Source organism: Watersipora subatra, chromosome 9 (genome assembly GCF_963576615.1).
Source record: "Watersipora subatra chromosome 9, tzWatSuba1.1, whole genome shotgun sequence".
NCBI lineage: Eukaryota > Metazoa > Bryozoa > Gymnolaemata > Cheilostomatida > Watersiporidae > Watersipora > Watersipora subatra.
Window position 1 is genome coordinate 28,316,654 of NC_088716.1, and position 15,401 is coordinate 28,332,054.

The 15,401-nt window shown below is 36.2% G+C and overlaps 1 protein-coding gene across 1 annotated transcript; it reads right to left on the reverse strand.

Moving 5' to 3' along the window:
- Window positions 1-8,036: 8,036 nt before the first annotated feature.
- LOC137404318 (small ribosomal subunit protein bS6m-like) lies at window positions 8,037-14,920 on the reverse strand. Its single transcript, XM_068090507.1, has 3 exons — window positions 14,815-14,920; window positions 13,376-13,515; window positions 8,037-8,539 (listed from the first exon to the last, which is right to left on the reverse strand). Exons 1-3 carry the CDS (start codon window positions 14,857-14,859, stop codon window positions 8,323-8,325), a joined length of 402 nt encoding a protein of 133 aa, XP_067946608.1. The 5' UTR covers window positions 14,860-14,920; the 3' UTR covers window positions 8,037-8,322.
- Window positions 14,921-15,401: the final 481 nt, after the last annotated feature.

The window sequence follows — 15,401 nt, forward strand, 5'->3', positions numbered from 1 at the left end:
GGTAACTTTAGTAACAAACAGAAGCAAAATATTACAAACCCACAAATATAAGATTTGACGGTTACATTAATATATATGAAGTTTATTATCACTGGTTAATTCTCTTTATAGTAAACTAGACCATAACACCCAAATAAAGAATAATATAGTACAATTATGCTTACTGGAGGAAAAAGCTGTTTTTGCATAATGAAGTTCTATAATTTGGATTGGCAAGGTGTTGGTGTTTAACGTATTTTGGATTTTATGGAAAGTAAGAATATAATGGATGTTCAGTTAACGATTTGGAGTTACTCTCTATCAATATCATGATTATTGCGATTTTTACAAACTCAAATGCACATATCAATTGACAGCCATTACTCTGCAGGTAATAATTAATTGAAATTATTTCTACAGAAATCTGTATTACAAACAACTGTTCTCTAATATTTTAATGAAATTTTGATGTGATTCTAAATAAAACATAAGTGTCAACATTTGACACGCGTGCTGCATTGTATAGTCCAATTGCTGCATTGTATACTCCAATTGCTGCATTGTATAGTCCAATTGCTGCATTGTATAGTCCAATTGCTGCATTGTATAGTCCAATTGCTGCATTGTATAGTCCAATTGCTGCATTGTATAGTCCAATTTTCGCAAATCCAGTCAATATTTATCATCATTTAGTTACTAATAATAACAGACATTTAAAAGGGTGGTTCACAGGAACACTTGGTGAAAGGCATGGGGAGCATACACTTGGTGAAAGGCATGGGGAGCATACACTTGGTGAAAGGCATGGGGAGCATACACTTGGTGAAAGGCATGGGGAGCATACACTTGGTGAAAGGCACGGGGAGCATACACTTGGTGAAAGGCATGGGGAGCATACACTTGGTGAAAGGCACGGGGAGCATACACTTGGTGAAAGGCACGGGGAGCATACACTTGGTGAAAGGCACGGGGAGCATACACTTGGTGAAAGGCACGGGGAGCATACACTTGGTGAAAGGCACGGGGAGCATACACTTGGTGAAAGGCATGGGGAGCATACACTTGGTGAAAGGCATGGGGAGCATACACTTGGTGAAAGGCATGGGAAGCATACACTTGGTGAAAGGCATGGGAAGCATACACTTGGTGAAAGGCATGGGAAGCATACACTTGGTGAAAGGCACGGGGAGCATACACTCGGTGAAAGGCATGGGGAGCATACACTTGTGAAGTTAGTATGAAAAATTGGCCAAAAAAATGTAGAAACGCATAGACTTGACGCAAACTACTAGATACACTCACAAACAATAAAAAAGTGAAATATATAAATAATAATAGTTATAATAATAGAAACAGAACTAGTTAAGAGCTGGAAGAAAACCGCCTGGCTCCAGGCTAAAATTTTGCTTCACCATCAACTATAACATGCGTAACCCAAATCTGAACACAATTAATGCTAATTACAACAATAGTAATGATAATGAAAAAACAATTATAATAATACTAGATGAATGCCTGGCGTTGCACGAGGATTCAAAAAAATTTAATTTTAATTAACATGTACAATATTTACCATTCTAACCTATAAATGAAGGTGTTTGCTTATTTCGTGTGTCTCGGGTCAATACATAATTCGAACATTTGAAAGCTCCAGGTATGGCTAAAACAGATTGTTGAAAAGCATTTCTTACTTCTTATGCTGCATATTCGTTTAAGATTTATAAACAGCTTATAAACAGTGGCAGGTAATGTAGTTGTCATTGGCTAAGTTTCTTTACCCAATAAATTTGAGTCACTTGAGCTAGTTTAATCTTTACTATAATAAGAGCTGTGTCCATCCTTCTGGGCATTAAAAGAAAAGATTTTACCTCATGAGAATCGAACCCAGATTCCGCACATGCAGATAGATGCTTGTCAAGCCAAGCGCTACGTCTAAACCATGCAGCCCCTTGCCATAGCTTGTAATAATTGTGCTTATAGTCATTATACATCGTTGTCATCAGTGCTAGTGATAACAAACTAGATAATAGTGATAATAAGTGATAATAGTGATGATTGAACAAACTAGCGTGTTTTTCCTATAAATAATGATAGTTGTGACTCACGACTAGATATGAAAAAGAGAATAAGAAAACCATACAATGAATAATATTTTTAACGCAATCCTACTACAATACCATATGCATTACGCCATATTATTCAATGCCACAATAAAAACTGAGTATTCACTAACACAGTGAGTGCTGAGTATTCGGTAACACACTGAGTACTGAGTATTCAACAACACAGTGAATACTGAGTATTCGGTATCACAGTGAGTACTGAGTATTCGGTACCACAGGGAGTACTGAGTATTCGGTACCACAGGGAGTACTGAGTATTCGGTACCACAGTGAGTACTGAGTATTCGGTACCACAGTGAGTACTGATTATTCGGTACCAAAGTGAGTACTGAGTATTCGGTACTACAGTGAGTACTGAGTATTCGGTACCACCGTGAGTACTGAGTATTCGGTAGCACAGTGAGTACTGAGTATTCGGTACCACAGTGAGTACTGAGTATTCGGCAACAAAGTGAGTACTGAGTATTCGGCACCACAGTGAGTACTGAGTATTCGGTACCACAGTGAGTACTGAGTATTCGGTAAGACACTGAGTACTGAGTATTCAATAACACAGTGAGTACTGAGTATTCGGTACCACAGTGAGTACTGAGTATTCGGTAACACACTGAGTACTGAGTATTCAATAACACAGTGAGTACTGAGTATTCGGTATCACAGTGAGTACTGAGTATTCGGTATCACAGTGAGTACTGAGTATTCGGTATCACCGTGAGTACTGAGTATTCGGTACCACAGGAAGTACTGAGTATTCGGCACCACAGTGAGTACTGAGTATTCGGTACCACAGTGAGTACTGAGTATTCGGTACTACAGTGACTACTGAGTATTCGGTACCACCGTGAGTACTGAGTATTCGGTACTACAGTGAGTACTGAGTATTCGGTACCACAGTAAGTACTGAGTATTTGGTACCACAGTGAGTACTGAGAAATCGGTACCACAGTGAGTACTGAGTATTCGGTACCACAGGGAGTACTGAGTATTTGGCACCACAGTGATTACTGAATATTCAATAACACAGTGAGCACTGAGTATTCGGTATCACAGTGAGTACTGAGTATTCGGTACCACAGTGAGTACTGGGTATTCGGTACCACAGTGAGTACTGAGTATTCGGTACCACAGTGAGTACTGAATATTCGGTACTACAGTGAGTACTGAGTATTCGGTACCACAGTGAGTCCAATTAGCGCAAAGAGAACACTGATAAGCTTGATTAGACTAGTTCGATAACGTTGATTAAATTTAAAATATTAAAACAATATCGAGCTAGTTAGTCAAGTAGGCATAAATACCTCCAAACTGTAACTTCGTTGAAAGGCAAGCCTCTTTTTGGCATGACTGTCAATAGACGTGTCCATGGTGTATCTTCGCTTTCTGGTGAGAAGATGACAAGTGAAGAACCAACCGAACCAAACAAAAATAATAATATAGAGGGGCGTGTATTTAGTGCGATGATATTATACATCACATAGCTCAGATCAATAATCAGTTCGGTTTCTAATTGTCTTGTGTCATTAATTATATAATAGCCAGAGTTCCTAACACACCATGTTGTATGATAGCCTTCAGTGAGAGTGATTGACTATTTATCCATAGTGAATTGAAGATGGAAATGTAACGGGTGGCGCAGCCTAAACAATGCTTGCTAGAAAGTCTGAAATGAATATATACTCTTTAATCAAACAAATAGCAACATAATTGTAAAATATTAGTTTATTTAGGGAATCAAAAAATGTACACTCATTGAACCAACATACAAAACTGAAGTTTCCAGATTTTTCAGAACATATTGGTAAGTGTAGTGCATCAGATGACATGTACACCTTATTCTATTATATGGCAAACATACCAGTAAGAGGTTATTTTACTGTTTTCTAACGAATGATTTACATTTATAGAAGCCAAGTCATGAATACATATCAGGTAAGTCATACATACATATCAGGTAAATCATACATATCAGTTAAGTCATACATACATATCAGGTAAGTCATACATACATATTAGGTAAGTCATACATACATATCAGGTAAGTCATACATATGTACCAAGGAAGTGAGCAAAAGGAGAGGGTAAAAGGAATATCACACAATCACGACTTACACCAATCACGTCATAGCTAAAGCTCTACCTGCCCACACTCCAGATTTCCTTTCCATACGTAAACCGAAGACCTCCAGTTCTATCAGAAGTTTCTACATCATATTTTGACCCGTTGTTGTAGGGTAATTGGCTGTGGTACTGGTTTATCATCACCAGCATTTATCATGACAGCAAATTGAGCAGTATTAAAATTGTCAGAGCTTCAGAACTGAAAATTTAAAATTACCAGCAAGTTTTTAAAATTCTGATCACCTATTCAGGAAAACTGTAGAAGTTTACTGATTCCCAAGTCTCACTAAAAAGTCAACTGTGAATTTTACTCATAGCTGAATTCTTAGCAAAGCCTTCATATATGTGACAGGACAGAACAGGTACCCTACCTTCTCTCTGGTCATGCACTTTGCAAGCTTTCATCGACTGATGGAGACAAAATGGAACTTTAATAATAAATCTGTGCAAGCCACTTTCTTATTTTATTAAATACTAGTATAATGGCGGGTAATAGTACTAGTACCCATGAGAGATTGTCATGTGTAATAAGTATGTGCGCAATTACTCACAGATACGGCAAGGTGTTGAGTGGTGCAGCGGTAGCACGCGTGGCTTGGAACCCGAGTTCGGGTTCAATTCCTGTGCAGTGTAATCATTTTTTCTGACACTAAGCATGGTTTCGAGAACACACACAGCTCTTATTATAGTAAATATTCCTTTGATATGTGAAGACAAGATTAAAAAGCGGATGTACAGGAAATTTAAAAACAACATCCCTGTCTGAAGTACTAGGAGCATAACTGCTCTCAACACAAAAATGTAAAGCCAAACCGAATTATTAAAAAACTAACAGGGTATGTTTTTGATATATTATACATGTATATAGCAGGTCATAGAGAGGTTACCACGCTACTATTTATACATACCTACCAGTTTATATATACATCATTTAGAGATGATGTGTATGTATATGCCAACAGTCATATGCTGATATACCGTAAACTCTATGTGACAAATATATATTTATAGGTTCTATGAATAGGAGTACGTTAGGGCTCGCACAATAACAAAAAAATTCTGGTGCAGACTTGAAACTTATTCAAAACTGAATTTGGCTTCCTGCATAAGAGGTGTTGAACCATATTTACTAAAACTAGGCAAAATTAACAGCATAGTATAAGTTATAAAACTTTTTTCTACAAATTTTATGGTCTACATTTGCAAAAGTTTCATCACAAAAACCAATTAGCTAGCAAAAATACAGGTTGAATCTTTTGAGAATGTCCTGTAATTTGTATTGAAATCTGTCTTTGAACCAGAGAGAAAGAACCATTAAGTCAAGAGATATCTTCATAATACCGTTTATTTCTAGCCTCGCTACTTGCTCTGATAAAAATTTAAACAAATTTGATGTCAATATGTTTGCTCGTGTCAACAACGCTGTTAGCCTTGTATTGACGGAACGATATCCCACGCACACACGGCATATCCTGCTGATAATCTCTGCGCGCAATAGGAGACCAATACGAGTAAATTTAAATAATCAAACAAAATAAAATTGGTCTGATGCACTCAGTTATAAAACATCTCATCAGTATGTCAATAATTGCGCATAATGCTGAGAATGGAATGTGAGCGATGAATATACGGCGTTAAAAGGTAAATGAGAGGGGTGACCTAACTTCAGGCATTTACTCCTAGGAAATACCATTGTTGATTACACCTGCCACACCTAGTAGCATTACAATCAATGAAACCCATAGACATCTAAGAAAGTTTCTCACTGACCTTACATCATCATTTGTGTTTAGTCTTACTCCAAAATTCCAACTGCGTGTTACAATAATAGCATAGACTTGAATGACTCAACAATGTATGCGTCTTGTGTAATGACAGTTATACATCTATATATATATATTTCTCAAAGTATGTTCGTGTGTCGTATGTCTGTCTGAATTCCGGCTATAGCTATTATTAGAATAACTGCAGCTGGACAACAATGCTGACGCAATATCATGGAGTACCGTCATTAGAGGCCTAGCAGCTTACTGCAATTTTCCATTGGCAATGTGCCAGGCTAATAGCTTGAAAGTTACAGTTGTTTGACAAAGTTTTAAAACCTTTACAGTTGTTTTCATTTTTCTCTTAATTTATTTAAACTACACAAAACACTTCTCTCATGATAGGTAGTTTGTAAGTTAAAATGGTAAATGCTGTTATATTTTAAATACAGATCAATTTTCTGTCCAGACTTTTTTATTACCCGAGCAACGCCGGGTAGCACAGCTAGTTTATATATAAAAATGCTATGTAGGATGCTTTTCACAAGTTCCAAATCGTTTTCAGTTCATAATTAGTTTTTACTTTAATACTAGGTCTTGATTGAATTTTTCAATAGCAGAACCTTTCATAAAATAATAATAGCTAAAACCAGTGTTATTACGTTTTTGAGTCCTTATGAGTAAAAATTTGTGTTCATATTTGTCAGGATTTTTTGCAAGTGATTAAAAGCACAAATTTTGCCATGAAAAAATCTCAGCGGTCTACCAAGTAACTCAGCCGTCTTAGTTTTGCCTCAGACTTCTGAGCAAAGTAGCAAATCTCGCGAAACCCCTTTTTGTGATTCAGGCTAGTGGCAAGGTTTCATTTTCTAGATTGAAGGGCAACGAAATATTTCTAAATAGCCCTGGAGAAAACTTCACTTTTCGGGCTAACAATCGTTGTGCTCTGTTCAGTTTACTGATAGAGTAGATGCTTGTATTAGCTTTTATATGCAGCATTTGTGTTATCTATGAGGTAAAACACTTGTGCATAAAATTCATTTATGCACAAGTACCAGCCGACAGGCGAGCTGTCAGAATTAAATTTATTTGAAAAGTCAATGCTCTATGCAAAGTACTCCCTTCAAGGTACTCACCACCAGGTCCTCTTCACGAATAATCATGCACTTTTGATGTCTACGACATCAAGTACATGACATTTATTAATCAGGGCATGTGTATCACTTCATCACTCCTGGTTTCATGACAAAATTGTCAAAGCAAAACACAAAAATAAACATTTAAGATAAAAATAAGGTGGAACAAGAAAATCGGTAACATAGAGCCAAACTATGCTACAGCAATATAACAATGAAAAAATCCAAAATCAGTGGAATAGTGTAAAAGTATACATCAAAATTATAATGTTGTTTATATATCTCCAAACGATTCTGTAGATAAAATTTAGTGATATGAATTCATTCACAAATGGTTGCCTTCATTGCATCTGGTGTTCTGTTAAATCAAGCGGAGTCAAAATTATTTTCCTTTTAGTATTACTATACGCCCCCAGCTCTTCAAGGACATGCTCTTTGCTTTAACAAAATATCAGATTTAACGGTCCGCAGAAGTATCTGTTGCTGTTAAATATCTGTGACAGGATTATACATTAAGACCTTGATGAAGTACAGGAACGAAGCAGACATCTCCAGCTATATACCACTATGTGCCCCTTTGTACGGCCTCAATAGGTACATATACATGCGTAGGCGCAAACCAAAATGGCACTCGACAAAAATAAACTTGACAAAATCTAAAATAGTAGGCTGTAGTATATAATCGATGTTATGCACTCGGGATAGACAAAGGCGAGTTGGCATTGATGAAGTCACTGGTCAATAACCATAGATTTCTATGAATGCTTGTCAGACAGTCCTACTCTAGAATGTGGATAAACGGAAAATGCTTCTTGTATTTCACAAGCTGAATAAGCAAACCGAAGCACCGAGGTCTCATATAACCTACTGACAGCGATATAGAGGCAAGAGGTGACGTGGAAGGAAATGGCAGCGCGTGCCCGTACTAGGGCCGCGATGTAATATATTATTGATAAATACTCAATGACTTTTGCCATTCCACAACAGAACACAAATCTAATAATATCCAATGGCAAACATATCTACTCTTTGCCTTTCTGTAGCATCATGCATACGTGTAGTATTTAAAAAAATGAAAAACAATATTTAAAAAAAATCGTGTCATTGGTAAATGGCAAATTGTCATGATTCCAACACAAGCATTCCTTTGCCTTTCAAACGAATCATCCAACCACGAACTTATAGATCAATTTACTCTTGTAATCATATGCTGACTTTTTGGAATCGTCCCCACTTTCTCGCCATAGCTAACTCTGTATTGTTCAATTCTCCAAAGAAGCACTGTCCTTGCTCACATGGCCGGGGCATCTCGACCTCCCCCCGTAGAATGGTTGGTCGCAGAACATCCTTATCTTGACTAAGCACCAGACTGAGAGATGCTATTTTGTGGGCAGGAATATTGGCTTCGACAAACATGTAACTGCAGAAAAAATAAATAAATCTTAGGCATACCAAATTTTTTATCTAATTTTCAGAAAAGCAATCAAGCCAAACAAACCATATATAGCACTAAAACAGGAGGCTGTCAAGGACATCTCATGCTAAGTCTGTTCTCAAGGTCACAGAAAAACTAGGAATATAGTGTGACTGTATGATAGCAAGTTCATTAGAAATGAACTTGCTATCATACTTTCTGATAAAATCTACAAAAATTTGTGCAAGTATATTTTTAAGCAACACAGAAATGTGGGTCATTCTTGTAAAGCCATCACTAATGTAGTTCCAAAAAAGCTGCCACAACAAAATCATGTCAATATGGTCTTAGTTTCTCATTTGCTTGATGTTTATAGGCCATGATATCAAAAAATCATTCTATCCCAGGTCTTCCCGATCAGAGGTGCTCGCATCCCTTACGGTTGCAACCTGTTGTTTGCGGAGACTAAATCATGAAACAAAGGAAGTGTACTTGTCATCACAACAACTCGCCTTTGTGAAGCCGGATTTTCATCTTTTCTATACGTTAAAATAAATACCGTAACGTCATCAATCCTGCAAAAATCAATCGTGAATAGAATCCTCTCAAAAAGAGAATTGAAAATTCTTGTTTATTTGCACCAACAATTTTCATAACTTGTTTATATCAAAAATAAATACGGTAACGTCATCAATTTCTGTAAATCTGCACATTTCACACACCCACCAGGAATCACACTTTAATCAGATAATAGCAGAGAAGAGGCAGGGAAGCAGTCACAGATCATAAAGTGAGTTGTTTTTATATGCTGCTGTGTGAAAACACACTTTTTTTAGAATGAACTTCAAATAACATTATATTGTTTTCATATAATCTAAATATGTTTGTTTTTCATTATATTATGAGCTTTTTTGCTTCATTCAAAACAAGGGGTGCGAGGTTGTCCGTAAGGGGTGTAGCGATGAAAATCAATAGGGAAGCGCTGATCTATCCAAATAATACAAGGCCAAAAAACAGTTGATGGGTCAAATACCACCGTAACTGCTGCGGAATGAGAGTCGATGTTATGATATCAGATTTTCATAAACACAAAACCAACTGTTATAGCCTCATAGCTTGCAAAGGAAGTTAGGGCGTTATCTCATACCCAAAACCTGCTAGTTTTGAAATCACGTATGTAAACATTTAAATATATAGAAAATGTTGATGGGATTAAGTGTTGTTTGAAAACTGGCTCAAAAAGACGCACGAAAAGTGAAAAGAATGAAACCAGCCTGAATAGCCAAGAAAAACAGCTGAAATCTACCGTTACAAGTGGCTATCTTATGTAGGAATCATTTATAACGAAAATAGCGAAAGGGAATTAGTTCATATCGAGTGGTGCGCTTGGTATAGCCAGCCACCAAATACAATCAATAGCTGGAGGGGGGGGGTGGAAATCTTATTAAAACTGGTAGCAATATGGGGTCTTTATTTTAGTTAACTTCAGTCCAGCAGACAACTGCCTAGGTTGCAATTTAACAAAATTAGAAAAAGTTCCAAGAGAACATTGTCAACAACAATAAACATACCACCAGCTCTGAGGAGTTAAATATACTGAGTTTCTTTGGAATGACCAAAGAATTAGAGGGGGCAAGTTTCAGGAAATTTGAAATGCCGTTACTCTTTAAGGAATTTGGGTTCAAAAATAAGGTTTTCCGTGCCAACTTTTACGGCCATTATGAACAATTGGAGTTGCACAACAGCTATCAGGATTTAACACTCGCTAATTCCCTAGACATAAAGCCTGGTAATATTGTTGAAACGACGCATAAAATGTCTCTAAGAGATTTCTATGCCTGATGTACTTTTAAATATTTTATTGTGGTCATTACAGATTATTACAGTTCAATTATTGTTTAACTCACTTAATAATTCCTGATGTCTGTATTTTTAATTTTTCTGTTTTTTCCTTTTGATACGTAATAAAAATATCGTTTTGTTGAGGATTACCAATGGCAGTAAACATTTATACATACATATATACATACAGTTATGGATAAATTTATATATACGTATATACATACAGTTATGGATAAATTTATACATACGTACAGGGCCGTATTGTTCTATGAGGCAGCCTCTGCTGTGCAGAGGCAAAATTTCAGCACCCAGAACGGGCAAACGGTGATTTTCTTGTTGTTTAGTGTCGACAATGTTCGGACGAAAGGTGCGAACGTATCAAGCAGAGCAAGTTTCCAGAATATTACTAGTGGTTGCAAACCTAGCGAATCCATTTCGACACCATTTTTTTACTGCTGAGAAGGGAATGGAAAACAGACGTTTCGGTTTTGTCTGTTCTGTTGCGGCACTTACAAAAAAATGCTCGTTTTCAGGTTGGAAATTCTCAAACAAAAATTTAAATTGCTTCATTATTTTAGGGTAATTTTATAGAGAAAGTTGACATATTCAGCATAAGTGATTCTCTGTTTTCTAACTTGAGAGGTACTTACAAAAGCCATAATAACACTAAATAGTTCGAACGTCCAAGAGAAAAAACGATCGTTATAAGTTGGAAAATCCCAAACACGTATGCGTTACTATTGGCTGAAAGTAATCACATGACTGGAAAATGGTTGTTGTTGCTGGGTAGCCGTTGGACATTGATCATTTTTGCAAAGAGTTAGTTTATTTTAAGTAGGGATATCCCTGGACCTGGATCATTTTTGCTGAAACTTTGTCACAGTGACTAAACTTTGTGGCCAGAAATATTAAGAAAAGATAAATCTAGAATTTTGAGAAAATGTGACATTGATCGTTCTTCCGTTGAGGTCTTCATCTGCTTGACAAGCTCTAGTCACGTATTATATGTCTATAATTTGTTTGTTTAGTGAGCTATGTTATTATCTATATTTGCATGAAAATATTTATTGTATAGTTTTTATTTTTATGCTCACTCGTTGAACCTGTTTATCCATGGGTAAGGGTTGTACCATCAGCACCAAACCTGATCACCCAAGGCGTGAGAAGAATCTCTAACTTTGTTATTTCCAAAATCTACCATCTTCAAATTTAAATAATATTTAGGAAAAAACTCTGATATCCCATTGAACTTTGAGTCACTCAGTGACTGGTGCTCTTATTATAGATCTACACTAGATAGCTTAAGTTAGTTTCATTGTTCTACCATTATTTTTTCTCGGCAGAATCACAAACCTTCTAATATTCAATTTTAAATAATCTTTATTCTTTTATTTATAGATTTGCTGTTTAGAGTTTATTATCAAATCTTAATCAATAATCATAATATTTTTCTTTCTTACCCCTGGCACAAGTTTACATACCACATGAATTGTATTCAATAATTCGTACGGAAGGTGATACACAGCAATCTTCATGATTTTTGAGAAATATTTTTAGTATTATGCTTGCTTGTATAAGTTGCAATAATGCAATTAAAACTGCTCTCAAATAGGGTTTCTTGTGTGTGTTCTGTAAAAATTGTTCGATATTCGGGAGGGCGTTGCACCCCTCCCCAACCAGCCCCGTCGGCCGCCCAGGCCTACAGCCCTCACAAATTGCCGAAGAGGGCTACTCAAGATATTGGCAGAGGTATCCTAAAAATGAACAATACAGCCCTGCATACGTATATACATACAGTTATGGATAAATTTCTAACGACGATTAAATATCTTTTAAACCTCCCTGTTAGCGTGTTACTTGACATGCACCTATGTCTGTTAAACTTTCTATAAATATGTCGCAACGTAAACCTCAAGATTCTACCGTAGTAATTCCCCTATTCCTTATATAAACATACAATACTATATCAATCCATCAGCACTGAATCCGCTGCAGCATTAACGTAACGCACCTAACTTAGTACCCAACAAAAAAGGTTACCGCCAGAACAAATGACATTGAGATTATACGCAGAGAGGCATCAACTCGTTGCACTCACCATCATATTATTATTATTATAGAGCAGGGAGAGATTATTATCATGTTGTTTAGTTCCATTGGATTGGCCACAGTTACTGGTATAACCTATTTTGACATCATTATTGCATTACAGAATCTTGGTTACATCGTGTATTAGTTCATCAAATGGTTACTGGTTTAATACACAGAATGCAGCAAAACTGCATCAGAAAAAAGAAAATTTTCCCGCAATTTCATTCACAATCCAGTAACCTCGCATTATTATCGAGGGAGTAACTCCCCACACCAGATGCACATTAAATATACAACTCTATACAGAACGTACGCCATAGTGAGTATGAACAGACATTTTAGTAACATGTCAACTCAACAGGTACTATGCATAGTTCTCCTACAAACTCAACAAATACTTGAACCCATCTGACCCCAACAACTCTGCTGATATCGGAGCGAAATGTAAGTGAGTTGACAGAGCCGTATAACATCTGACATTAAGGCCCATCAGGGCGTTATCAAAGGTTATCAAAAAGGATTTGCCTGCTCTTCTTTTAACAGACACTAGAAAAAAGAAAAGATAACTCCTCATCTCATAACTTGTGATGCGCAATTGATGAGACTATTAGGATTTGTTCTCCAAACTGATTATGTAAATTTGCCGAAAAAGAAGACCCAAGCACTCAATCAGCCTTCTTATAAGAGCCATAGAATATGACTGAAAAGGTTGATACCTATTGATACATATATAAAATATATGTATCAATAGGTATTGGCACTAAATATTGACACTCAGATTAATCATGTTAAGCAATAAATGAGCCTAAACTTAATTGAGAAGTTAAACTGTGAAACACTAGCATATCCATACCTAGTGTCATGCTACCATAAACCTATTTTAAAATCTTATCTCATTGTTAAACTTACAAGCCTCTTGAATGCAGTATACTTTGTTTCTTTATAAAAGCTGGAAGTTGTCTTTCTCCTAAGTTTTCCAACCGACCTACTAATCCGCCGTGTTCCTTCACACACATCAGGGTCCGTTTAATTATCTCCTTCAACTCTGGCTAAATATAAATAACACAACAATTTTAATTTGCAATCCTTAGATTTTCTATTAATACATTGTAGTTTTGTGATATTTTTAATGAGGTAAGGTGATCAAACAGTAGAGGAGTATTTCAAAATGAGCATGCAAATAGTAAAAAGCAATCTTCCTGATCTTCTCAATGATTTCATTAGCATATATGCAAAGTTCCATTAGCTTTCCTTTCTATATATTCTATATGTTAACCAAACAAAAGTCTATAATCGATTGTAATACCCAGGTATTAAAAAGGGAGGGCTGTTAATAGATGGATACCCTGCATATGGTAATTATAATGTTGTGTTAAGGAGTTTGATCTAACAATTAACATAGTTTCACATTTACTCGTGTTGAAACACATTTGTCGATCATCAGCCCATTTTACTAGATTGTCTAGGTCTTGTTGCATAGCAACACTGTTTTCAGGACTCTCAACAGGGCAAAACAACAGCGAGTCAGCAGATAACTTCAGCTTTATGTTTCGCACTACATCTGACATGTCATTTATGTAAACAAAGAACAAAAGTGGACCTAGCACTGAAATCTAGGGCACTCCTAACATTACCCTATGCAGAGCCGAATGTAGTGCCGCCACTATTAGAAACAGAATTGTAGAATGTATTGCCTATTGCCTATGTAGAATGTACATCCTATTGCAATGCTTCCATTATGTCATGCTTGATGCAATGACTTTGTGTTAGAGATTCACTTGCGTTTTGAATTTGAATAAACTGAGTGTTTGATAAACATACCAAAAGAATTAGCTTTTGCATACCGTTGCTATGGTTAGCATAAGCAAATCTCAAACCTATTTATACTTCAAAGAGAGATTAATACAATTTGTTTATGCAAAACTACAAAAAAGTGAGCTGATATTTTCACTTGCATTTATTATCGATCAAACAGCAATCATCGTGTAATATCTAGTAGTGCCACAAAAAATTCAGACACACCCGATATTGGTAAGGAATACACTGCATAACAGAGAATGGGCTACAAAAAGATCGTTATCAAATACCCTGAAATTAGTGCATGCATGTTGTTAAGGCAATGAGCAACAAGATAACTAATTGCAAAATCTGATGTCTCATACCCCACCAATCAAAGATTACGGAAATCACGAAAACTATGTTTAGTTAGGGGTAAATTACAAATTAGGTAATCGAAAACTATCCAGTCCGGTTGCAAGATTTACACGTTAAATAATTAAGAACGTGAGTTACGGCAGTAAGGGCAAATATGGTTTGTGCGATATGTTGGTTAAACAAGTAAACATTACCTTAGCAGCTGATTTGAGTATCAAAGATAACTCATAGGGAGGCATTACTTTGGTTATCAAGTTACAGGCGTGATAGCTCGGAGAAATTTACAATGTTGGCTGATAGTTTTAGACAGAATAACATGACGCATCGAATAAACACTACGTCAAAGTTTTACCTGCATACTTTATTTATGCGCTATTTAATAAATTTGTGGGAGTTGTCCAATAAAATAGGGAGAACAACTTTCAACGACATAATGCAACTGTTACGTCTTGGAACAGCATAACAGCATCATAATTGTTTGTTTACAATTTAGGCATTCCGAGGTACTTTTCGGTTTCTAGACTCGCTTATTTAGCTGTCGTTCGTATATGTAACATTGAGGACTGTTTCAAAGCCAAACAGTCCAATTACCAAATCAAATGTTTAGTTTTTCATATCTTATGTATTAATATACAGTGTTTGATCTATTCTACTCTGTCACTTACCGTAGTAGCTTTGCATACATACCAAACTCTGTTCACTAACATCATTTAAGTTCTATTTATTTTTTTCTTTTCTAGTATTAGTGAGGTCGACAGAATTCTGTATTCTCATTCTAACC